We start from the raw sequence: 26,487 nt of genomic DNA, 5'->3' as shown, positions 1-26,487 counted from the left end.
TGTGGTCAGAGAGTATGGTCCAGGGAAAGTCAATAAATCTCAAGGAAAGACCCTTGTGACCCAAGACCTCCAGAGGAGTTAGTTGTCAGAGGACAGCACCGTGACCTGGCCTGGTTTTACATTCAGGGTGCCCACCCACTGTGTCCCACTGATGTTTAGCTCAGAGTTGGGCTTTGAACACAAGCACACTCTCCACCTCCCCTTTATCCCTGCTGCTGAGTGAGAACTGCTCCCTTAGCCTCTCCAGTCACATGTAGGCTAAGGAGTGAGGATTTGCTTCATATGCTTTGCTGAGGTCCGAGGATCTAGGGTGCTGTCCTTGGTTCCACTTGATCCTCTGTGTCCTCATCTACTTACATCCCTGCTCTGCATCTCAGCCTTCCCTCTGCAAGGCAAACAGCTCTATTAAACACTGAGGAGCACCCTTCCCCTTTAGAGAAAATTCACTCCCATGAATACAAAGCAGGAGAAGGGACAGTGAGCCCATGCGCTTGCATTGGGGCAGGGGTGACCATGGTCACCATGTCTTGCGGGGGTTGGCCTTATAGTAGGGATTGGAAGCTGCCACAAGGTTTCAAAGGTTTCCCTCAACTTAAGCAGTACTTGGCCTTTCAGGGTACGTATTTGACAAACCATCGAGGAGGACAGATAAGGTTCTAGCATTCAAGCTTTCAGTTCAAACGCTTCCCTAATGTAATCATCTCAAAAACCTTTAACAGAATATTCCCCAAGTGGCTTTCTTTCCCTTCTTCTCCCCATGGTGAGCACAAGAATGATCAAGAATCCACTGAGTAGGTATTTATTGAAATGTGTTGTGTGGATTGGGTGATACTAAAACTGTGCAAGATGGATTGGCAATCTTGTTCAAGGGGCAAGACACATAGGAGAAATTGAATAAACATGGAAGAGAACTATACGCACGCTACCTTGGGTAGCTGAATTGTCAAAAGAGTGGTAAGCGTAATGGCAGCTCAGGGCAATCAACTCTGTGATAAGAGCTGATTATCTTTTCTCACTATGAGTAGGATGGGTGGAAGTCCATCGCTAGAGCTCAGCAGACCCCAGACTGGGAACACTGGGCTAGTACTTGGTCCTTATCCTCCCAGCCAGCTAAGCCCTGTCCCGGTCCCTGAGAATTACTCAGAGGCCTCCAGGAGACCAGAACAGAGGGTGAGGAGGGTCCTTTGGAGGGCCGGGGACTTCTCGGACATTTCCAGCTGCTCCTTCTCATGAGGGCTGTACCCCAACTATCTCAGAGATAGGAATGTCTGACTCTGCAAAAAACATCCATTTAGTGGAAATCTATCAACCAGTGTCATGGGGTTTTTGTGAGCCAGATCTTGGAATGTGGGTAGGAATCCCGGGCCAGCCTGGAAGTTATAAATAGACTCAGGAACCCTTCCCCATCCATCCTTGCAGGCTGACCAATGAGAAAGGATGCCCTGCCCCGGGGACAAATTCTTGAACCCACTACTTTGGACCAGTTCAGGCTCTCGGCGCCTCCACACCTCCTCCAGGAGGCAGCCGCAGGGCACCCACACCAGGGCTGAAAAGATCAGGGCTTGGCTGAACAATCTTGCACTTTATGTATTACCCTCTGCTTTCTTTGTTCACTTTGGTCCTAGGAATGCCCCCCTCCCTCCTCCTTTGTCAGCTCTTCGGGGAACAAACACAATAGCCAAGCTTCAGATCTCTTGCTACTGTGTTTTCTCCTCACTCTTCCCCTCCCCCATCTGCCACTGGGGAGATGCGCTTCTTTTCTCTCCCTCTCCCTTGAACTGGCGTGGCATCTCCAGGAAAGAGGCCTGGCTTTCTTTAATGAACTGAAAATGTGATTAGATGGGCCACAAGTGGGTCTGCACACCCACCCAGGCAGGGTGAGGTCATGGATTGATGGAGCTGGGGCTGCAGCTCTCTTGCCAGCTTCTAGCACCACGGACAAGAGATGAAGGAAGACAGAAGAGCCGATGCCCGGCATTGGAGCCGGGGAGATGCTGGAAGTGTACTAATTAGCTGACCATCCTTTTGTCTCCCTGCCAGGTTGGCTTAGCAGAGAGCTGAGGAGAGGCCATTTTCGAACTGTTGGGCTGATGTTGACAGTGGGCCAATGATAATTCTTCTAAGCATTCGACTACCTTCCTGTGTAATCTTATTTCATTTTATTTTATTTTGTAGCGACCATCTCAGGTAGGGCTTGCTGTTTGTGTTAGGAGCAGGTTCTGCTGTGAGTGACAGGACACCTGAGTAACCATGGTTTATGCATCGCAGAGGTTTATTTCTCTCTTATTGTAAAGAAGCTTGGGGTGGGATGCCCAGGGCCAGTACAGGACCCTGTCTATGGTGCTGGGATCCAAGGTCCTTCTGTCTTATTTCTCTGTTGTCTTCAGCATGAGGCTTCTATTTCATGGCCCTGATGGTGGCTCCAGCCTCCGGCCTCACAGCCACATTCCAACAGTAGGAAGAGAACAGACGGAGAAGGAACCACCTCTCTTTTGAGGACACTCCCTGGAAGTTTCACAGGATCCTCTGCTTCTATTCTATTGGGCAAAGCTTACTCACATTGCTACTCTGGCTGGGAATGGAATCTTTAGTTCAGTGCCTGTATGTGCAGGGGAAAACTGCAAACTGAGGGTCCTATGACTAAGAAAGAAGTAATAGATCCTGGGACACTTTGCACCTCCTCCACACTCTCTTTGACAGTGAGGGAACCGAGGTGCAGCAAGGCAAGATGATTTTACTAGTCACACATTTTGGAAGTTGGAAGGAGCTTGGAGCCTGTGCTACATCCACTGAGCTGCACTGTTTTCCACTTCGACTGTTAGGAAACAAAATGGGGTAGGTGCATCGAGGGTGTGGAAGACCATGTAAACTGTGGTTTAGTGGCAGGTGGCAGGGCTGTGGATGCAATGAAGGTTTGAGTCACCCCTTTACTAGTTCAGCAGTTTGCAAATGGTTTAACCTCAGGACCCCTTTACACTCTTAAAAATGAATGAAGATGCCAAATATTTTATTTATGTCGATTATATCTATTGATATTTACTGCATTAGATATTAAAACTGAGAAATTTAAATCATATTGGTTTATTTAAAAACAATAGACATAATATTTTACATGAATAACATATTTTAATAAAACTACACATCCTAAATAACTACATTTCAGTAACTACACATTCTAAACAAAAACATGATTGGGGAGAAGAATGGCATTGTTTCTGTTTTGCAAATCTCTTCCCTTTCTGGCTTCTGAGAAATCAGCTGGCTTCTCGGATTGGCTCCTCGGATTGGCTCCTGCACTTAAGTCTGCTGTGATATTACACGTCATGTAGCCTCGGAAAATTCCACTGTATATTTGCGAAAGGATGAGAGAAAAAAAAGCAAATAACATATTGACATTGTTATGAAAATGGTTTTGACCTCCTGGACCCCTGAAAGGATCTTGGGAGTCCATAGGGAGTCCCTGAACCACACTTTTTGAACCGCCGAGCTATAAATTCTTTATCCTCTCCATGCCTCAGTTTCTAAATCTGAAAGGCTGTATTTATCTCACCTTTTTCTGAGGAGGGTTGGGTTCTTTGAAGGTGTCTTCAGGCCTCTGGAGGGTCAGCCTGGGGGAGTGTGTGATGCGTTGGCCTCTGAAACAACTTGATTTGTTTAGGAAACCATCGGTAACCTAGGATATGGGGAGTGGGGAAGGATGAACGAGAGAGGAAGGCCAGGGTCAGATCCTGGGAGGCCTGGCCAAGTTGCTTCCTAAGCAGCCAGAACGGGGCCCTCTAAGCTGGCCTGGGGCACTGTCAGGTTTGTCCTTTATGCTGACCTGGACACACTGCTGGAGACCTCAAGACCACATAGCCAATCTTGTGAAGGTTTGGTCAGGGTGTGGCTCAGACTCAGATGTATGTCTGTGGAGGCATCTTGTCTCAGGACCTGGCTGGGGCTGGGAGGGCCACCTGTGGTAGAACAGAGAAGCCTGGGGGGCAGGGCTAGCAGCCAGGGGCGGGGGCTGTGCTGCAGCTCTGGTGGCTGGCAATCCTGTCTGGTCCTTAGACTGTGGTCACTTTAGTAGGCCAAGTGCAGCCAGGGCTGAGAGGAAGACTGGAGGGCAAGATGTGGGGAGGGGGCAACCCTCCTTTTGTCTCTGCCAGGGAAGAAATCCTAGCCAGATTTCAGGTGCACATGGTAGAGGCCAACGGAATTATACTAAAAAGGGAGGTGGCTGTTTCTGTAGAAATCCACTCCCATCCTGCAGACAAATAACCAGAAAACACCCTTCTTCTAAGACTTTCTGTAAACCATTTAATATCTCAAGGGACCTCCCCGGAAATGTGCTGGTGTATTGTTCCCACTGTTCCTCTGAACAGGAAAAACCGGACTAGGGCCAGCTGGAGGCGGCCGTGCTGGACTCTGCCCGCTGCCACTCTGACAGGGTATGGGGCGCTGGATGCCTGGGTCTCTTCTCTCCTCTGGCTTTATTGTGTCCAGCTGGTGACAGCCCTAGGTGCCCTGTCCCCACACCTGCAGGAGGTAGTCCTGTGGAGCAGGGACAACTCTGAGCCACTGACCTCAGCAAGCACTAGGAAAAACCCATGGAGTTGCTTTCTTCATTTTTTTTTTCTTTTTTGATTTGATTTTATATTTTTAAATATATTTTTTATTGATTTTATACAGAAAGGAAGAGAGAGATAGAGAGTTAGAAACATCGATGAGAGTCATCGATCAGCTGCCTCTTGCACACCCCCTACTGGGGATATGCCTGCAACCAAGGTACATGCCCTTGACCGGAATCGAACCCGGGACCCTTCAGTCCCCAAGCCGACGCTCTATCCATTGAGCCAAATCGGTCCCGGCTCTTTTTTTATTTTAACTTGCTGGCGGGGGAAGAAGTAGGCAAGAGCTGAGCTTTGGGCCCTCTCAGGGTGGCTTCAGCTCTTTAAGAGCCCAGCAACTCTATGTTTTGAGTGTCATTGCTGATGGGGCAGAGGGTGTGGCTGAGGCCTCCTCCCCTGAGCCCCGGGAGATTCTCAGATCCGTCTATTACAACCGGGAGGCTCCTCCCTCATCCTTCCACTAGAAAGAAACCCACTTTGTTCAGGAGAGATGTGTCCCTCCTGAATCAAAGAATATCAAAAGCTGCTCCTCTGTTCCCTGGGGAACCCCCAAGATAGTAGTGAAGTGATAATGTTGCCATTGCAACCATTCATCCTTATAAGCACAGAGAGATGGAGACAGAGTGAAAGGTCACCTGCTGGTGACCTGCTCACCATCCTGGAGGATAAACCTAATGGTAGGAGGGCAGTGGAAGGGATCTCTCTGGTGGCCAAGATATTAATGATGATGATGATGATGATGATGACGACGACAAAGATATGGGGTCCCAGTTATTAGTCCAAACCTTCACATATATTATTCCATTCAACCTTCACCTCAGTATCTTCAAGTAGGCTCTGTTGTTATCCTCATCCACATCTTCCAGAAAAGATGGGTTAAAGAATAGCCTAAGGTCACGGTACTAGCATGGGAAGAGGTGGAACTCGGATCCAGGGCTGTGAAGTCCTAAGAGGTCCAGGGCAGGACTCTTCTGGACAATGTCTTCAGAAACCTCAGTTTCCTCTGCTTGAAATGCGTGTGGTGGCCAATGGGAGGATGCATGTATCACCGAACCCTTGGTGGTCATGGGGCCACCAGAGTAGCCCTCCTTTGTTGATAGCTTTGCTTGGTGCCAGGCCCTGTGTGTGTTCACATCACCCATGAAGCGGTCCGGTAATGGTCCCATTGTACTCAGGACACCCTTCTCTAATGAGGTGTCTCAGTCCCCACCAGTTAGTGGCAGAGCTGGGCTGAAGCTCAAGCTTTTTCCCAGCCACACAGTGGGTTCCACAAGTTGGGGGGAGAGGAGAGAAGGGTGAGGTCCAATCCCAAGCGCGTAAGTCAGGGGGGTGGGCCATGGAGGGAGTGCTGCTGTCAGCAGTTGGCCCCCAACATGCAGAGCTGCTAATGGTCCTGACCCACAAGTTCACAGCTGTACTTTCTAAGGTGCAGAGAGAACCAGTGTGCCCAATTGCTTAAGCCACCGGGGCCCTGGGCCTCCCCTGTGCCTCCCCTTTCTCTTTCTGGGCTGGCTGCAGTCATGGTTTATCTGTGACATGTTGCCCCTCTGCCTGGCTCTGATGGCAGACCCTGTGGGAGGCAGGGCCCCGCTCAGGGGCACCCGGAGCAGGACACAGATTTCCCTAGGACCACAGCACATCCCTGGTGCTGCCAGGGTGATTCTGGAGGATGCTGAGCAGCACTGGGTCAGATTTCCATTCCTCTGGGATGTCCATGGTGCCACAAAAGATGAGGCCCAGCCCCTGGCTCTTGGTTTATGCAGGCTTGCTCTGGCCACCCTCTGTACACTGTGAGCAGATTGGATTTGCTCTGGTTTACCCTTCAGAACTCAGCCCTTCTGTTTAGATGCTGCTGTACTTCTCTCTCTGTAGCTGAAGTGCTTTCACCAACTGCTGGCTTCCCTTTGGAAAGCACGTCTGTGCATGGGAGCAATGACACACCCATTCCTGGTGGCAATACTGTGTAATGTCAAATTGAAGGCGTTGTTGATTCTAAGACACACCATTATTTCAAGTACAGTATATCGCTAAGAAAGAAAAAACTGCCCAGCTGGTGTAGCTCAGTGGTTGAGCATCAACATCTAAACCAGGAGGTCAGGGTTTAATTCCCAGTCAGGGCACCTGCCTGGGTTGCAGGCTCGATCCCCAGTAGGGGGCATGCAGGAGGCAGCAGATCAATGATTCTCTCTCATCATTGATGTTTCCATTTCTCTCTTCCTCTCTGAAATCAATAAAAATATATTTGAAAAAGAAAAGAAAAAACTGCCACTTCCAGTGTGACAGCAATTGTAAGCTGCACTCCAATTTCAGAAAGGTAAAACTGTGAAAAAGATGTTTATTTAGTTAAAACACAGAGTGCAGAGATGTTTGCCAATACAACATTGAGGAGTATTTATACTAGCATGTTCCAAGTGTAACCAATGACAACAGTTCTAAGCCTGCCTCGTGTTATGGGTTGAGGGTATCAGCAAAGTGCTAAAATCCTTGCCTGGTAGAGAGTCTCTGGGACAGTTTGTAGAGCCTAGCATGTTTTTCATGATGGGAACTGGTCCCCTCTGGTCCCAGGAGTCTCCTGGGCAATGTTGGAAAAAGGAACTGCTGAGTTCCATCCCCCTCATACTGAAATTTTTAATCTCTGAGGGTAAGGCCCAGGAATGTCTACTTCACACAACTTGTCCCACTCCTCATGTATAGTCAATGTCAGGGACCAGAAGTGGCCAGGTCAGTGCAAAACAGAAGCTGATCAGCACGCCTGGCTCCGAAGTCACATGTCCTCTTGCGGAGTTCCACATGAACTCCAAGTTCAGCATTCTTCCCACTCTTTCCTCTCTCTCTGCTCTTCCCCCTCGGGGGACACTGACTGCCGCTGCAGTCCATGGGCCCTGGGCTCTGCACTTCCAGGGTTTAAGGCGATCTCGGTATCGGTACAGTTCACATAGTACAAGTCCAATATCTTTCCTTGGATGGATGGACTGTTTAATTTGGTAACTGCTGATAAGCACCTAGTAGGCGCAGGCACTGTCCGTGTATGGAGATCCTGGCAGGCTTTCCTCAGGGGGCACTGAGTGCACGCAGTGAAGAGCTGGGACTACATGCTGCTGCGCTCACCAAGGTGGTACTTGTTCCTGCAGGGCCCGTGGGAGCAGTGCCAGCTGCTAAAGAGGGACTCGGTGTTCGCCCGCTGCCACCCCCTGGTGGACCCCGAGCCTTTCGTGGCCCTGTGTGAGAGGACTCTGTGCACCTGCACCCAGCGGCTGAAGTGCCCCTGCGTCGCCCTCCTGGAGTATGCCCGGGCCTGCGCCCACCAAGGGATGGTGCTGTATGGTTGGACCGAGCACAGCGAATGCCGTAAGTCACTGCCCACCCCCCTGGTTGGGGAGGTGCTCAGGACCTGGGGAAAAGTGGTGTCTGTCCTGGGGTGTCCCTCAGGAATCTCTCGGTGCCACAATCATATGCCTTTACCACGCCCCAGCCAGCCAGGGGCGCCAGTTTCTGGATCTAATTTCTATACAGCCTCTGCCCTTTGGTCACCTGGCCAGAGTGCTGGCTCTCAGAGGGAGTCCCCTCCCTTAGAGTCTGTGATGAGGCTCAAAAGGCCTTCCTTCCCAAGGTCTCCAGGCCATTTCTCCTGCCTCTGTTCTCGTGCCATGCCTCGCTTGGTTCCCCAGGACTCTCCCAGAAACTCCATTCCCCTGGACACAAAACCGTTCTCTGTCTGCGGCCAGATCTCAGCAACGCGGCAGCTTCAGCCAATACCTGTGCTGATTGCCTGTCCCAGAGCAGGGAGTTGGCCCAAGAGACCCGGCTGGGGCTGGCGGTCCCGGCAGGCTTTCATTAAGTCCTTCCCTGTCATTAAACCAGCCTCTGTCCTGCAGGCCCGGCGCTCACATTCCCTCCACCTCACCTCGTGGCGCCTGTGGTTTTGACCTTCTAATTTTGACCAGGTCCCTGGTCATTGACATTGTCACCATCCCCAAATTATCATGATTAAGTAGGAGCCTGTCGGTCACCTCGGGAGAAGCCTCCTGTCTCCCCAGACACTCAGCTGACCAGAGTCGGGCAGACCAACAGCCAGCCTGCCATAATTAGACAGGTCACACCAGCCCATGGAGATGGGGGAGCCAGTTTACTGCACAAACACAGTCTTCAGTTTGTGTTTCTCAGCTTATAAGTCAGAGCCTTTCGTGTTTGCTGGGGAATGTGAGAAAGGTGGCTGGTAGCCACTGGCCTCTCCTCTGAAGGTGGGAGGTGGGGGGGGTTCTTTTTAGGCCTTTGGAGTAGGGTGGAGAGACACCTAATGGATCTTGGAGGAGAAGAATTTGGGGGGCAATTGTTTGGTCTTGTGAGACCCAGAAAAGAGTACTGGTCCTTCAGTTGGCCTGGGTCAGACAGCCACGGGGTTGCAGAGAGAAGAGAGCCAGCCCTTGTCCACACGTTGCTGGGTCCAGCAGGGAGGCCAGATGCTAGGTGACAAGCTCTTGAGGCAGCCCTGCAGCTCAGTGGGAATAAACACGGGGAAGGTGGGTGTGATTAGCTTAGGCCTTGTGCTGGGTGGTGCATTTGATTGGGGACAGTTTTAGGAGGAAGAGGGGCCCTCAGAGGAGGATGGCTTGAGGACATTACAGCCTTGCTTGTGTGGCCAGGAGGCCATTCATTTTCAGCCTAGAGGGGTGTGGTTTCACCCTGAGAGGGTTTTAGCTGAAAGGAAGAGAGCATAAAGGTGCCAAAAAAAAGAGAGAAAAAAGTCAAGTTGTTCATGGAGAACAGATGACCAAGAAGAAGGGTTGGTGCTCCCAGGTGACCCTGCTGGGTCTTAGCCAGGCTTTCCGAGATGAAAGATGTTCCTTCAGGGGAGGGATGGTGGGTGGGATGATCTTGGGTGGGGCATTGGCTTCTGGGCTGTGGAGGTGGCCCCATGAGGCTATGGAGACAAGGGGGCCTAAGTACAGCATGGCCTGTGAGATGCTGCATGGAGCAGAGCTGCCCTGGCGAGACGCCTGAGCTTTCTGTTTCAGGACCAGCGTGCCCTGCTGGCATGGAGTACAAGGAGTGTGTGTCCCCTTGCACCAGGACCTGCCAGAGCCTGAAAATCAACGAAGTGTGTCAGGAGCAATGTGTGGATGGCTGCAGCTGCGCTGGTAATAACTTCCCACTTTATTTACAAACCCGAGGCCTTGCCAGCTCTTGGCCTGGGGAGGCCAGATGAAAACCACTTGTGTGAGACCCCTGTCGCCCAAATCAGAGGCCTTTTTATTTATTTTTAAAAAGCCTTTATACAGAGTGGTCAGGATCGAGCTGGAATTTATTTTGATGTTTTCCTGTTGTACTGTATTCATGAAAGCATGTGTGTCTAGGAAACAGAAGCATGGCCTGGGTGCCAACAGTGACTTTGTTTGGGGGGGGCACGTGGCCCAATCTGATGGCAGTTTTGTTTTCCAAGTTAAGTGTCAGGGAATTGGTCAGGGAAAGATATTTTTAAATGTTTTCTGGGTTTGCCATGTGAGCTCGACTGAAAAAGACCTTCACACTAGGAAGTCTTTCTCAGGAGACCCTTTGTGAGCTTTGGTGAAAAATCCCGTTCAGTTCTTAAAAGTGAGTCCAGTAGGAAAGTCATGACTTTCCTACCGGAAGACCCTGAACAAAGCCCTTGCTTTGATTTCACCTATAAAGTGGAGGTGAATTAATTTTCCCTTCCTCCTTGCGTTAACGTGAAAGTAAACATCACATAAGTTCTTTGAGCTTCCCAAGAGAAGTGTTCAGCCTAGACTCATGACTTCCCTACTGAGAGACCTTGAACAAAACTCTTTTCCCGTTTCTCCATCAGAAGAGTGGAGGTTAACAACCCTCTCCCTCATATTGTTCTAATGTGAAAGATGAACATCACAGAACAATCCTTTGAGCTTCCTGGGAGAAGCCCTAAGCTGATGGTCACTCACAGGGATTCTATAGTTGTGAGACAAGTAATCATGATGACAAGATTGAGACTGTGTCTTGATATCTTTGAACCCAGAGGGACAGCTCCTTGATGAAGGCCGCTGTGTAGAAAGCACGGAGTGTTCCTGTGTACATTCTGGGAAGCGGTACCCTCCAGGTGCCTCCCTCTCAAGAGACTGCAACACCTGGTAAATGGGCTTGGCAGTGTGGTCTGGGAGAGCCGCCAGGGGCTGAGGGGGGAAGCTGGGGCAGTGGGGGCAGAGGCAGGTGGAATTGCACTTGGCCTGGGCTGAGGGAGAAGAGGTTGAGATTGGTGGGGGAAGGGAGGGGTGAGGAGGTGAGGTTGGGGGAAAGGCATGGAAGTCAGTGATCCAACACAAGGATTATATTACAGATATGCCTAGAGGAGGGGAGGTCAGGGAAGGAAGTATTTTACATGCAAACCGCATCTGTAGCTTTCTCCCAAACTAGGCTGTAATGAGACAGTTCTTCTCTCCTTGAGATCATTTATCTACTAGGTGGAAGGCGACAGCAGTGCTCATGGACACTCATGCAGGCCTGCTCCCCATGGTTCTCTGCAATAGGCCAGGCCCAGGCTGGGCTGTCCTCTCTGCTTAGCTCAAATCATTTTATCAAGAAGCTCCTCTGGCCCTGGCTGGGTGGCTCAGTTGGTTAGAGTGTAGTCCCGAAATGCTAAGGTTGCAGGTTTAATCCCAAGTCACACATCAAGGCAGGCAGAAGGTGGCTTCTCTGCACAAGAATCAACCAAGAAATGCATAAATAAGTGGAACAACAAAGCAATGTCTTTTTGTCTTGTTTTTTTTTGTCTTCCCCTCCCATACGTACCCTGACCAGGAATTGAACACGCAACCTAGATAAGGGGTTTGATTGGAAATCAAAATCACAACCTTTTTGGTGTACAGGATGATGCTCCAACCAACTGTGCCACCAGGCCAGAGCAGAAGGAATTTGATGGCTTAGTGTCTGGGTAGGGACATTGGACCCTGTAGCTTTTTATTTTATCTAACTCTCTGTCAGGGATTCTTCCCTTTGACACTATCTCCAAGATTCCTCTGTGGCCAAAGCCCTGTCCTGTACACCTTTAACGTCACAAAGGCCCTCCAGCATCAGCTCCTTTTCTCTCCCATATCCCTTCCTTTGAGAGCTGTGGTATATGCGAGGAGCTCTCAAATTGATCATGTATCTGGTGTTTGCATGACCTGTGCTTCTCTCCCCAACAGCATTTGCAGAAATAGCCTGTGGATCTGCAGCAATGAAGAATGTCCAGGTAGGTGACCTTTTGCTCAATCTCTGCGTTCTCTGAATGAAGAGGTATGTCCTCCCCTGCTAGCCACACATCAAGGCAGGCAGAAGGTGGCTTCTCTGCACAGGCTGGATACAATCCCTTGACCACAGCTCTGGTTTCAGGTACCAGCTGTGCTAATTCACTCAGGGGCCAACTGAGGGAGAATGCATTTGGGCTAAGGTTTTATTGTTCGGTTTCATCACCTGATGAGAAAAAGGATTAAGGTTGAAAAATGAGCTATAAAAATTGCAAGGTCACGGTTGACTGATCAAAGATGACTCAAATTCTTTAGAAAATTAAGAGGAAGAAGGCTTGGTGATTGAAGTTAGAATTTCTGGAATTTTCTGGAATGCCTGATAGAAAGACCTGGGCATGGTCCTAGAGCTAGGGAAATCAGACCACCAAATGATTCTTCCTACCCTGTCCTCACCATGGAAAATCTATTTAGGAAAAGTTGTCTTATAATCCCTGCCCTTTACTTTCTCCTCTGTTTGTTTGGCCCCAAACTCTATATTCTATTTACTGCAAACTTTTCCCATTCTAAAGCTCCTTTCTGCCTCACCCTCCAAGGACCATGGCTCTTCTCCTGATGGTTCCCCCCTTTGTGGTCATTCATGTGGTTTGCTATGTGTTAGGAAGTATGCTAAGCATTTTACATGTATTTCCTCAATACAACAACCTGTGAGGTACAAGGTATTCTCATTTTACAAAAGAGGAAACAGACCCAGAGAGGTTAAATAACTTGCCCAAGATCACACAGCTGCTAAACAACAGAGACAGGACTCAAAGGCACAACTGCCTGACTTCCACTTTTGCCCATCCCTTTACTTTCTCTCCTAGTTTTCTGTTGATGTTGTTGTTAATCCTCACCTGAGGATATCTCCCCCCCCCCCACAATTACTTTTTATATAGATAATGTGGAAGAGAGGGAGAGAGAGAAAAGGAGAGGGAGGGGAGAGAGAGAGAGACAGACAGACAGACAGACATTGATATGAGAGAGATACAGCTATTGGTTGCTTTGCCGACTAGGACCAGGGATGAAACCTGCAATGCAGGAATGTGCCCTTGATCAGAAATACAATCTGAAACTCTCTGGTGCATGGGATGACTTTAACCATTGAGAAACACCAGCTAGGGCTTTCTTTTAGTTTTTGATTCATCCCTTTGCAGGAGGAACTTTTCTATCCTTCATGATTTCTGGAGAGGCCCCACTCAGCTTAAGACCTCAACTTGCATGGTGGATACTACTTTTGGGTCCCCATGTTTGTAGAGTGCAATAAAAAATTACAAGGCAAACAGCCAGATATCAGGCTTCCTTCCCTGTGGACCCAAGAGGCCCCATTGGCTTTGGTGGGCTAACAGGGGGTTGAGCTGGATACCTGGGATCACATGTGGGTTCTGTAACTTTAGGGTCACTTAGGACCTTACCCAGTGTCCTCTACACTGGGTAAGTTCTGGAACTAGATGGAAAGTAGGACTAGAGGTAGGTCAACTAATCTGGTCCAAGGATGGCCAACTAGCTGGTTTATCTTCTGTGCAATTCTTGAAGGAAGCACAAAGGACAAAAGATTGCTCTTGCGAGTGATATTAATGCTCCAATTTAACATAATTAACCCCCATGAAAGGCCTGAGGAGTCCTTTGAAAGACATATGAGGTTGGTGCAATTGACCTGTGAAAAAAATTTGTAATTTCTAAGTATTAAGCAGTTCTAGTATAAGATCTGTGAGCTACAGTGGATGGAATTAGGAATTCATTTTATTATGTTTTGTCAGATTGACTACCAGATTAGGAATTCTTGAATAATCACTTTTGGTAGGGAGGGTATTCCATCCATCCATCCTTCCAACTATCCATTCAACAATTATCTGCACACCCACTGTGTAAATGATAAAATGCTTTGTTTGGGATAGATAATACAATTCCTTGGTCTTTAATTAAAAAATTAGAAAATACCTTTGCTGAGGATGCAAGACATTTTCTTGATGCCTTGATGGGAGGATAACCAGCTCCAACTCTATGGTCTTCTGAGTGGTTTGATATTTTGCCAACACCACTACTAAGCTATTGCTTACTTATTCAAAGCCCTGGCTCTGACACTCTATTTTTAGTTCTGGAGTTTAGTTGGTTGTTGCCTAGCCAAGCAAAGAACAGACTGGGCTTCTTTGCAGTCCCTGAAAGAGCTGACATTGTCTTAGAAATAAAGATATGGGTTTTGATTGTCTGGAATAAGATGAGTGTACTACCGTGTTTCCCCAAAAATAAGACATTCTCTGAAAATAAGACCTAGCACATGGAAAGATAAGTCATCCTCTGAAAATAAGACCTAGCACAACTTTGGGAGAAAAAATTAATATAAGACACTGTCTTATTTTTGGGGAAACAGGGTAGTTCTCTACTGCTGTGTAACAAATTACCCCTAAATTTAGCAAACATCACACATCTATTATCTCAGGGCTTCTGCATGTTAGGAGTCTGGGTGAGGCCCAAGTCGCTCATGAAAATTTCAGTCATGTTATTGACTGGGCTGTGGTCTTATCTGAAATCTCCATCAGGGTGAGGGGGTCACTCTGAAGCTCCCTCATGCATAGTTGGCAGACCTTGGTCCCTTATCATGTGGACCCCTCCATGGGGCTGCCTCATGGCATGACAGCTGGCTTCCTCTAGAATGAGTGATGTTGAGTGATGTCGAGAGAGTGAGGGGGAACAGCCAAGATAGAAGCCATGGTCTTGTAAAACCCTGATCTCTAAGGTGCCCTTCTTCACTTCTGAGTTATATTTACTAGAAACAAGTCAACATGTATACATGGGTAAGAGGATCACAGAAGGATGTAAATACAGTACATGGGGACAGTAGGGGACATCTTAGAAGCTGCCTAGCACAGTATTATGTAAGGGGTTTGGGGAGGAGAAAAAAATTGCCCAGCCAAGCAGTAGTCCATATGGGGAGGGGCAAGAACTTCTGCGATATGCTTAAAAAAAAAAATTAAATAGTTTTTTTTAAAATTAATTTCAGGGAGGAAGGGAGGGGAAGAGATAGAAACATCAATGATGAAAGAGAATCATTGATCAGCTGCCTCCTGCATGTCCCACACTGGGGATCCAGCCCTCAACCTGGGCATATGCCCTGAGCAGGAATCAGACGTAACCTCCTGGTTCATGGGTTGATGCTCAACCACTGAGCCATGCCAGCCGGGCTGCAATGTACTCTTGAATCTTCAATGCTCACTCATACCTCTAATCCTGTTAGGAAATAGGGCAGCCCCAGTCGAAACTGGTTTCCTCATCGCCTGAAGACTCCCTTTCTGTAGCCCTGAGTTTCTCTTTCCTTCCTCCACAAAACAGGCTGCCGAGAGCAGCTCTGCTAATTTAGTTCCCATTGAACTGTAAATGTTTTGTTAGGGTAAGTGAGGAAGGAGCATGCCTGTGAAGAGGGACTGATTGTTCCTTAAACAAATAAAGCTCTGGTTATGGGACTTCAGACTCCCAACAGAAGAACGTGGAAGGTATTTCTCTGGAACTGGGCAGGTGTAAGCAGAGGGCTTTCCATTTGTAGCCCAAATCCTTTGGGCATGGAGAGGTTGCATAGGTTTGGGGCTGGGGATGCAGGCGGCTGGTTGGAATTCCAGTTTCACCACTTGTTAGCTGACTCTTTTGGCAAACTGCTTACTCCTTTGCAGCCTCAGTTTCCTCACCTGTAAAATAGGGATAAGAACAGCAGCTTCATCCAATGGAAACTGTTGTGACGCGACACACAGCCCACACTCGGTAAATGTTAGCTATTTTCATCTTCACAGCCACAGCCACAGACGCTTCATCAAGCAGGTTCAGGCTGGTGCCCACAGGGGCCCAGAATGGGGAGCGGTGGTGTGAAGTGGGGTGTGGCTGGGGCAGGTGGGGCAGGAGGGTGAGACAGAGCCAGAACCTACCTTGGGCTGGTGGTGTGGGCGGCCTGTGGACCTGCCCGTGGACATGCCCAGTCTGGAAGGGAGGTGTGGGGTCTTGGTACACTTGTTGCATGTTTGGTTTGGGATAATTTCTGATGCATTCTGACATAGTCCCATCATTCAACCTTGGGTTGCCTGTTCAAGCCGCCTGTTTTGAAAGCCTCTGGGAAGGAAGGTAAACTTCCCTGCTGACTAACAGAGAAAACGATGAGTAAGCCTGGGCCCATGCCTGTTTAGTGGGAGCATGCATTTCTAGGTACCCTGGGAACTTCTTGTGGCCTGGCCCCAGGCCCTGTTAGGGTTTCTGGACTCACACCTCCTTCAGGCCAGGCCAGCACATCACCGTTCATAGCCAAGGCTTTCCTCCATTCCGTCTCCACATCCTGAACCAAGCTGCCCACGGAGGCCCAGGATCGGAGTGACATCAAGCTCTGACATCATGGAATCAGCTTGTGAGAGGCTGCAGGAGCCAGCCTGTGGGGGAGGAGCAGTACTGGGTGGTGTCAAGTGCTCTGTGCTCTGGAGCCAGACAGATGCCCTTGTGCTAATCCCCATTTTGGATTTGGGCGAGTTTTTCTCTATGTGAGTTTCTTTACCTGTTTAGTGACCAACCAGCTCAGGGGAGCAGTAAATGAGGCGATACACACAGAATTCTTAGAGATGCACCTCATACATTTGGTTGAGGTTATGTGATGGTGATTTAGAGGCAGGCTTTGGAGAATTTTTTTCTTTAAAAAAAAAAAATATATTTTATTGATTTTGTACAGAGAGGAAGGGAGAGAGATAGAGAGCTAGAAACATCAATGAGAGAGAGTCATCGATCAGCTGCCTCTTGCACACCCCCTACTGGGGATATGCCCGCAACCAAGGTACATGCCCTTGACCGGAATCGAACCCGGGACCTTTCAGTCCCCAAGCTGACGCTCTATCCATTGAGCCAAACCGGTCTCGGCTGAAGAATTTTTTTCATTGGGGGGAAGTTTGAATTGCTTTGCTAGAGGTCCATGGGCTGGTCCTTCCGTAGCTGCCTGGGTAAGGACGAACATATATGAGCTGAGCAGAGCAGCCCCATGGAAATTCCCGCACAACCAACAAACAGTTTGCTCAGAAGAGGTATCATGTCTCATCCAATGGGATGGATGGATATATATATATATAGTGAGGGAGCATCTTCATTCATGTGGCAGATCTGTTTTAACTTCTGGCTGTTCTCCTTTCTTTGTTATGTTAAGAATCACCTGCTTTTCATTCATTCACCGAACTTCTATTGCCCACTTTCTCTGGCTGGCGATGGGCCAGCTGGTTTTTGGGGGCTGCCTTTTGCTGACTGACTGAACGGGACGCCTGGGGTATCCCGCTCACCCTGGGCCAAGGATGGACCCATTGTTCTGGCTGCTGTTCCAGCTCCCAAGGTCAACTGCTCCCCAGCAGCTCCCTGGGTCTCCTGTGCTTGTAGCTCCATTCATCAAGTGTACCAAGGAGATAAGTTAAATAAAATATTTAGATTTCTGATTCCTGAGAAACTTCGGAACACAAATCAGTGGGGGTCAGAGCAGGAAGTCAGATGGGAGGATTAGATGCTAGCCTTGAACTTTGTGCTTTTGAATGTTTGTGCATTTTCTTGTTGACCCCTTTTTTCCTGGGCATGGTCGAAGAGAATGGAAGTCCAATTTCTTCTCAGATAAGAGTGTTCTTGAGAAAACAGAGGAAGGTTGGAGGGAAAATTCCCACCCATTTTCCTGCAACAGGGTCGAGGCATTTGACAGGAAGGCCCGGGTCACGGTGTTTGCAGAAGACGGGGGCTTTCCCGTGACATCAGTGGACATGGAGTTCCATCACGTTCACAATCCTCGGGGATGACCTGGCCCTTCCTACGTCCTACCTATTGTGCTTTGACTTCCATGAACAGGGATCCTTGCTCCTGCCCTTCTTGGGGGACAATACGGTGGGGAGGCAGGATTTGTTTATTTCATTCTTGGCACGTCTGACACCAAATGTGTATGATCCCCTCCGCCCCCACCAACCAGTTCTCTGACTTTCTGGACACCAATGGGGTGTCCTACAATTCCATTCAATTCGGACAGTAACAGACCATGTAGGTTAAGGGCCAGTCCCACAAGACTGCTCCCCACCCACCACTTAATGCCAAGCACCAGCACTGGGTCCTCAGGGTCGCTACTTCTGTCTGACTTGGCTCCAAGTCAGGTGTTCCCACAATATCCTCTCAGGTTCTGTATTTGCTAGAACAGCTCACAGAACTCAGGCAGACACCGGGCTTACTACTACAGGTTAGCCATAAAGGACATTTTGTAGGACACACATAGTGTGAGGTCTGGAAGGATCTGGCACAGGACTTTCTGTGCCTGTGGAGTGGGGTGTGCCACCTTCCTGCATGGATATGTTCACCAGCCTGGCAGCTCTCCAAACTGTTGCTTTGGGGTTTTATGGAGATTTTATTAGGCAGGATGGCCAACTAAATCACTATTAAGTAAACCTCCAGTCCCTGAGGTTGGGGGTGAGGCTGAAAGGTCCAGACCTCTAATCATGCCTGATCTTTCTGTGATGGGCCCTACCCAAAGGCCCCCTCAAAGTGGCTCCTTAGAACAAAAGATGCTCTTATACCCAGGGCTGAGCACCCTGCAGGCTTCAGGAGCCAGTGCTCATGGCCATGGCTGTGAGGAAGGACTGGGCATTGTGGGGAGCTGAGAGCCAGGAGTGTGGCTCATATCCCTTAGCTGCCTCCTGCCCCCGTGATTAAATGGGGATTGAACCAGAAGATCAAATGTGTTGAGGAGCGGGGTCTGGCCTAGAGTCTTCCTATAGAACTTGTAGACTAGCTACAGCATTTTGGTGAGGGGCACCGTGTTCTTACAGGTTTCCATTCGCCACTCCAGACTTCTGCTCCTCCTCCTGATCTCCCCCTCCTCCTGATCGCCTCATCCTCTGTGCCCCTGTAGGAGAGTGTCTCATCACAGGACAATCCCACTTCAAGAGCTTTGACGACAGGTACTTCACCTTCAGTGGGGTCTGCCAGTACTTGCTGGCCCGGGACTGCCAGGACCACTCCTTCTCCATTGTCATAGAGACCGTGCAGGTGAGCTCAACCAGGCGCCCATCAGGAGGCAAAGGGAAGAGTGATGGGGTGGGGGGTGTGGTCCCTTATTACTGAGCTGCTGTGTATACAGTATGCTTCTTTTCTTTAGAGCAGTGTTTCCTAAACTTTTGACATATGTGTACCCCTTCTATAATTTTCGTAACGCTGAGTACCCCTCGTACTCATGAGAACATAGAATTAGGTGCAGCTAAGCACAGTGCAATGCATACCCCCACCAAACTCTTCCCGTACCCCTGGGGGTATGCATACCACACTTTGGGAAACACTGCTCTAGAGAATGGAGCCAAGGGGAGGACATAAAGGGTTTGTAGGGCTTCCCCTGAGGGTCTGAGTCCTGGTTCGTTTTCCCAAAGAATAAGAGGCCCAGGGTTCCTCATGTAAGACCAGATAGGTAAGGGCATAGGAGCCATGGGAAGCTGGGCAAGGAGATAGGTTGGGCTCAGGACCTTGTTGTTGCACTGCTTCAGGGGGCACCCTTCACGGCGATGGATCTGTGAGGATGGAGCTGTTCTGTGAGAGAAGGCCAGAGGCTGTGTGGGGTTGGAGTATTTCTCTGAGTTCAGGGGTCCTGGGCCGGGACACTGGGCTGGCGGGGGTGTGGTGACATCACTCTGCGTGCCCCTCATGGCAGTGTGCCGATGACCCTGATGCTGTCTGCACCCGCTCAGTCACCGCCCGCCTGCCCAGCCTGCACAACAGCCTGGTGAAGCTGAAGCACGGGGGAGGAGTCGCCATAGACGGCCAGGATGTGCAGATACCCCTCCTGCAAGGTGGGTCCCTCCTTTTCTCACAGGCACCTGCCCCTCAGCTGTGCCCACTGCTTCTCCTTTTGTAGAAATGTGGGAGAGTGCTATCTCTGGAGGGCAGGTTGGGCATCCTTGGCATGCATGCCTGTAAGAATGGAAGGCTTCCTGGAAGAGGAGAACAAGTGGAGGAAGATGGCTGGACACTGGAGATGAGGAGGCTGCTCTAGGCCTTGGAGAGAGTGTTGGAGGGAAAGCAGAGCCAAGACAGTTCTCTACTCAGCTTGAGCCAAAGAGGACAGTGAGGGTTGGGTTTCATGTTTCTGGTTCTACTTTGAGGCGGGAAAGGATCAGAGCCTGTCACTGAGAGGTTGGAGGCATGGCTGGTGATGAGTAAGGCCCCTTGGATGTTATCGGACAGAGCCAGGGGACCCTGTGACCCACGACAGGGAGAAACCTACCTGTCCAGGGCTTTGCCAGGCTACACTGTGCCATTGTGCCCAGCATGGTCTCAGACATCACCCTCAAAGGGGCTCTCAGACCCCTCCCTTCTCCATCTGCATAGCCATCAGCCCATTGTCCTGGCATTACTCACAGCCGGTGAACTGGGGCCCATGGGCACACAGTATGCTTGTGTGTCAGTTTAAAGCTGCGTGTCTGCCCATGAGATGGCATGTTCCTCCAGGCACACAGTATTGCTCAGCTGTGAGGACTGAGTCACTCAGTCTGGAGGGACTCGTGCAGCAGCAGAGGGGCCCAAGGAATGCTCAGGCCTCAGGGGTTCAATGGGAGACAGATCCTTGGCTCAGGGCACCTGTGCAGCTATGGATGCACGAGCCTCGGCCGCCCTCTTGTGGCAATACGGGGAATGGCAGGCCACAGCAAGAAGACAGAGGCACCTTCTTGGGAAATCCTATTTGCACGACTCCCATCCTCCTGAGAACCCCCTAAAGGTTCCTGGACATCTCCATCGTCCCCAAAACTGTGATTTCATTGCTACAGTTATTGCTACACCCCATCTCTCCCCAGGATACATCTGCCTGCCACCACCCTGCCCTCTCCTCATCTTAGCCCAAATTCTGGCCCCGCTCGGTTTTAGGTGACCTCCGCATCCAGCACACGGTGATGGCCTCTGTGCGCCTCAGCTATGGGGAAGACCTGCAGATGGACTGGGATGGCCGCGGGAGACTGCTGGTGAAGGTAGGCCCTCTGATCGCTGCCTCCCCACAGCCCAGCCTTACAAAGTGCCCCTTGTGCTGTGGGCGGAGTGGCTTTGTGTGTGGGAGAAGAATTCATTTCTCCGCAGGCCCTATGCCCCCAGAGGGAGGAACAGGCATCTCTTGTGTACGAGAGGCTGGTGTTTGCTGTCTGGATGCTCCTTGTTTGTCCTAGGGGTTCTCAGGCCTGGGGTTCTGGTACCCTAGGGCCTTCCCAGGAGGTAGGCTCCCGAGGGGCTGGGAAGGGCAGATTTGCTGCCTGGTCTCTTGGCTGCAACAAAACCTGGGAGCAGGGGTGTTCCTGGGGTGACCACTGTGGGCAGCAAGGGAAGAGCCAGATTGGCACTCACAGCTAAGACTGTGTCGTGCACCCAAAGAGACAAAGCCGTCCCACTGCCCAGGGAGCGTTGCACTGGGAACTACCAGATCTCTCACCTGGGCGCTGGGGCCCAGGGCCACTTCCCCTTGCTCGCCGTAGTCCCGGGGCCACAATTAGATAGCGATCTGTATATTTTTCTCGAAATTGTCACTGCCATTTTATAAACAGAGCAACCAGGAGTCCTGAGGGTTGGGAGGCGTGTCCAGCCGCTCTCTGGGTGGCATCCTGCCCACCAGACCAGTGCTGCTCACTTTTTGGCCTTCAGGAGCCTTTGTCCTTTAAAAAATTATCGGGGACCTCAAGAACGCTTCTGAAGGTTATGTCTATTGATATTTACCAGATGAGAAATTAACCCACAGACATTGAAAATATGTACTTAGGAATTCGTTTAGAAATAACAATAATGAAACCACTACCCGTTAATATAAACAACATTTTTTTTGGGGGGGGGGTAGGGGGTTGAGGAAACTTTTCCCAAAACAAAAAGCAGTGAGAAGCATACCCTTGTTTTACAATTCTTTAAATTTCTTTAATGGCTGGCTTAATAGAAGCCAGCTGGCCCCACAGCCACTCCTGTATTCAATCTTTGTGATGTTGCCTTGTCATGTTGCCTCTGGAAAATACCACTTCACACTCGTAAGAGAATGAGAGGGACAAAGCCAAGCACTGTGTTTGTGTTATTACGAAAATGGTTTGGCCTGCAGGGTCCCTGGGAAGGGCATCAGAGACCCTCCCGAGACCACACGCTGAGAACCATTGCGCTATGTCATTCCCAGGATCCCTGCAGAGTCCCCTTCTGTGTCCCCGAGTTCCAGGTTCCACAGGGCTTGAGGGTATAACCCTGCGATGGGCACTTGAGATTCTGGCATCCTCCATCCTGATGACGTCATGCTCTTGCTCTTGTTTTAAAGTCCTCAGGAGAGTTCCACATTAACTTCCTTTTCCCCCCCTCTCTCTTTTGTAAAAAACAAACCCTATGACCACAGCCCACAGAGCACAAGGAGCTCTTGTCAGCCCCTCACTTACAGTTGGAAATAAAGACCCTTCATTTTTGGAGCAAGAAAGGGACTTGCCCAGTCCCCTGGCCATTTTGGTTACAGAGTGAGGACTGGAACTTGGGTTTCTAACGTCACCTCCTGCTCACCTGTCTTGAAGGGAGGTGTCCAATAGCCATGCCACTTTCTCAGGAACCTGCCCGCCCCACAGAGGGCGCTCTCCATCTGTGTGATTTCTCCCTGAGTCAGCAGCCCCCATATGTCTTGTCCTATCCGGGTGGCTGTTTTCTTCGGGTTTCTCAGTTCTCTGTCCCTCTCCCAAGAAGACTCTTTCTGTGGGAATGGAATGCAGGGTTGTCTTTGGGGCTGGGTTTCAGTCCATTTAGCTAACAGAAGGAGGACTCTACTGGTCAAGATTCAGGACAGGAGCAGATGACCCAGTGGCTGTGAGAACGCCCTCCGTGTTTTGGTCTGGAGGACAAAAAGGGGCATTTGTAGATGGACCAGGAAGTGGGTGCATCACTATGCTGACCCCGGGATTTGTGGGGCTGCCCAGTGGAGGATGCTAACTGGAGACAGGTCATGGGGAGGAACAGGCTGAGCACACTCACCAGAGAGGATGCTGGCAGGTACTGTGGGGGTTCCCTGCTCTCCTTTCAGCCAATGAGGTATAGATGGCCTGCCTCTGAGGACCACGTGGTCCAGACAGCCAGGCTCTGCTGGTTGAGATCCAGGGCCCAGCTCAGCCATAGGCAGGGAGGTGTAGGAAGCACCTCTGACAGTTATCAGAAGTGTCACTGATCCTCTGTTAATTTTAATCAGCAAGCATGTTCTCTAAGTCTATGGTATTGGGCTAATGTGGGGCTGGCAGCCAGCCCCTGCCAGATGTCCATGGATACCCCCACTCTTCATCCCTTGCAACAGGCCAAGGGGATGAAAGAAAATATCATTTAAAGAGTGGGGCGTGGGAGTGATGGCAGGCCTGAGGCGGGTGAACAGAAGGGCACTTCGGAGGTAGGAGGTCACTGAGGCCCAAGAATGAGGAGGAAAGAGAGGGTGCTGAGATACAGGTAGAGAAAGAGTCGTCACCGATTTTGCTGCTTTGCTCAGGGCCGACCTTGACTGTTGGCATTGCATTTCAGCCTGTGTCCAGAGGAGAACCTCCTTCATTCATGAACTCATTCAGTCCTTTGTTCAAGCATTAATTTCTTCAACACATATGTACTGCATGTCCACAGGCACCATTGGCAAGGCTGAGGCTGCAACAGTGAAACAAAACAGACAAGAATCCGTGCCTCACTTAGTGTAAATTCTGGTGCGGGAGACAGACAATAAACAAAACCAACAAGTAAATTCAATCATGTATTAGAAAGCAGTAAATCCTGGGGAGGTCAGTAACGCAGAGGAGGGCAAGGAGTGCCACGGCCAGGAGGAGTTACATTTTAAAAAGGACGGACAGGGGAGGCCTGGGTGCCTCGGGACCAATACTTGATCTTTGTAAAGCAAACAAGGAACCACCCTCTTTCGCATTAATGATATTTACTTGGATACACTTTTTATGGGTCTGGAACCTTCTGTTAGATTGTTCCTCCTGCATTTTATTAAATCTGCACTGGAAGTTGGAAGGTGTCATCCAAGAGATGACCACACAGGGTCCAGGCCAAGCATGAAGGTTTCAGAACGAGGCTCAGGGACCTGGTTCAGCTGCACGGATTAGCAGGGCAGCAGGCTGGACTTGGGGCCCCAGCCCTGTGCCATCTTTAAACTGGGCCCTCTCAATACACACCAGCAAATGCCCCAGAGAGATGGGCTCGACTCCCCAACTTGTCCCTGAGTGTGCACTTCAGGTGCAGAAGGGTAGAGAAGGAGCCACATGCCAATGGCTTGGAGTTGTACCTCAGGACACCTTCCCCGCACAGGAGGTCACCCTCCAGAGGGTGTTCCAGAGCCGCTACCTCCTCCAATCACAACCCCTAGAGACCCCACCTCCTCCAATCACAACCCCTAGAGGCCTTCTGGCTCAGGGCCTTTTCTCTTCAGTGACACTTAGTGGCCCAGTTAAGAACAGATGGGAAGGTGTTATTCTTTTTTAAAAATATATTTTTATTGAGAGGAAGGGAGAGGGGGAGATAGAAACATCCATGATAAGAATCATTAATTGGCTGCCTCCAATTAATGATTCTCAGCCAATTAATGATTCTCATCATGGACAGGGCAAATTCCCTGTCCAGGAATCCAACCCTGACTTCCTGACTCATAGGTTGAGCCATGCTGGCAGGGCTGGAAGGTGTAATTCTTTGTCACCAAATGTGAGCTCTGAGAGGACTTGGCCCATAACTGACTCAGCCTCCTTGGCCCCCATGTGTGACTGATGTGAATGATCAATAAAAAGTCGTTGACTTCGCACTTGATTCCCGTGGGTTTCAGGGCCCATTGGCGCAGGCATCTGCTCTGACAGGCGAGGGTGGCGTCAACCTGGCTACTGGTCCCAGCTCCCTGACCTCAGGCAAGCCGCTCTTCCTCCCCTGGACTCAGTGTCGCCATCAGTAAATGCCTGCATGCTCTCCAAAATCCGGTGCAGCAGCCGGGTCTCTGACTGCTGGTTTAAGAATGGGGATGGAGCTGGCGTGATACCATCCTGCGCTCAGCTCTTACCTCCCTCCTGCAGCCCAGGGCTTAGCTGCTGTTCCCTAACTTCGTGCACCTCTCACTTGAGGAGGGGGAGGAGGATGCGGCTGCATCCGCGGCAGCTGCTCCAATGCCTGTCTCCCCGCAGCTGTCCCCGGTGTACGCGGGGAGGACCTGCGGCCTGTGCGGGAACTTCAACGGCAACAAGGGCGACGACTTCCGCACGCCCTCGGGCCTGGTGGAGCCCCTAGTGGAGGACTTCGGGAACGCATGGAAGCTGCACGCGGAATGCGCGGACCTGCGGCAGCAGCACAGCGACCCCTGCAAGCTCAACCCGCGCCTGGGTATGCGAGCCCCACGTTCTCCCGCGCTCCTCGGGGCGGGGCGCCTGGCGCTGGGGGAGGAGGCGCTCGGGTTTTGGAGATCCGCATCTGGATTCTTCTTTATTCTTCAAAGCGCCCCCCCCCCTATTTATTTATTTATTTATTTATTTATTAAAATATATTTTTATTGATTTTACACAGAGGAATTGAGAGGGACAGAGAGTTAGAAACGTCGATGAGAGAGAAACATCAACCAGCTGCCTCTTGCACACCCCCCACTGGGGATGTGCCCGCAACCAATGTACATGCCCTTGACCGGAATCGAACCCGGGACCTTTCAGTCCGAAGGCCGATGCTCTATCCACTGAGCCAAACCGGCTAGGGCTTCAAAACCCCTTTTATTGGGCACCCTCGGAGGGCCAGATTCTGGGAAAGAAAAGAACAGAACGTATTCCCACCCCTGGACCTTCTCCATCTGCCCTGGCCGCAGCCACCAAACAAATTATCGTCAGATAAATGCACTGGGATGGCCGTTTGCAGAGTCAGGGACATGTCAGCACACGCAAAGGCCCCTAGCTTACTCCGCTCATCGTGGCACTAGTTCTCCCTTGGCCAGGAGGTGTGCCTGGGCCTTCAGCTTCTTATGCATTTATTTAAGCCGAATGTAACTAAGAAAGGACATTGGGGAAGAAACATCACAGAGCCAAGCAAGGGGTGTTTCCGGGGCCTGTGCTGCGGAGGGAGAAACTGGGATGACTGGGGAGTAGGAGACCACTGTATCCCTTCGGGCCCGGGGCACCCATGCTGCGGCAGGGCCCCCGCTAAGCCCGGCTCCCCCTCTCCTCCCTCCACCACAGCCAAGTTTGCAGAGGAAGCGTGCTCTCTTCTGACATCCCCCAAGTTCGAGGCCTGCCACCACGCTGTGAGCCCGCTGCCCTACCTGCAGAACTGCCACTACGACGTCTGCTCCTGCTCGGACGGCCGGGACTGCTTGTGCAGCGCCGTGGCCAACTACGCCGCTGCCTGCACCCGGAAAGGAGTGCACGTTGCGTGGCGGGAGCCCAGCTTCTGTGGTGAGTGCCCTCACCCCTGCCCCCCCCTAAAACCCAACAGAATCTGTCGCGGATGCCCTTCCTCTGCATGCACGTGGCCTTTTGCTCTGCTCTGTCTGCATTCCTGCATTCTGAACCAGGCCCAGGAGCATCTGACAGGCATAGCATGTGGGGACAGTTCATTTGCAGCTGCATTGCCTTCCCATTTCCCAGCAGGACACGGGGCTGGGGACTGGATCA

General features: G+C 50.5%; 1 protein-coding gene across 2 annotated transcripts in view; it reads left to right on the top strand.

The window, feature by feature from the left end:
- Positions 1–26,487, top strand: part of VWF (von Willebrand factor) — a 120,635-nt gene that overhangs the window by 19,824 nt on the left and 74,324 nt on the right. For both annotated transcript variants that reach the window (XM_045587659.1, XM_036455712.2), the window contains exons 7-15: positions 7,742–7,958; positions 9,626–9,748; positions 10,621–10,732; positions 11,786–11,832; positions 18,753–18,889; positions 19,542–19,680; positions 20,753–20,853; positions 25,021–25,216; positions 26,053–26,268. In XM_045587659.1, coding sequence (XP_045443615.1) covers positions 7,742–7,958; positions 9,626–9,748; positions 10,621–10,732; positions 11,786–11,832; positions 18,753–18,889; positions 19,542–19,680; positions 20,753–20,853; positions 25,021–25,216; positions 26,053–26,268 — 1,288 coding nt within the window. The remainder of the gene's footprint in view (positions 1–7,741; positions 7,959–9,625; positions 9,749–10,620; positions 10,733–11,785; positions 11,833–18,752; positions 18,890–19,541; positions 19,681–20,752; positions 20,854–25,020; positions 25,217–26,052; positions 26,269–26,487) is intronic.

This window comes from Pipistrellus kuhlii, unplaced genomic scaffold (assembly GCF_014108245.1).
Source record: "Pipistrellus kuhlii isolate mPipKuh1 unplaced genomic scaffold, mPipKuh1.p scaffold_m20_p_3, whole genome shotgun sequence".
In the NCBI taxonomy this organism is placed as follows: domain Eukaryota; kingdom Metazoa; phylum Chordata; class Mammalia; order Chiroptera; family Vespertilionidae; genus Pipistrellus; species Pipistrellus kuhlii.
The sequence above is the reverse complement of the archived record's forward strand: the minus strand, read 5'-3'. Positions and strand labels throughout refer to the sequence as shown.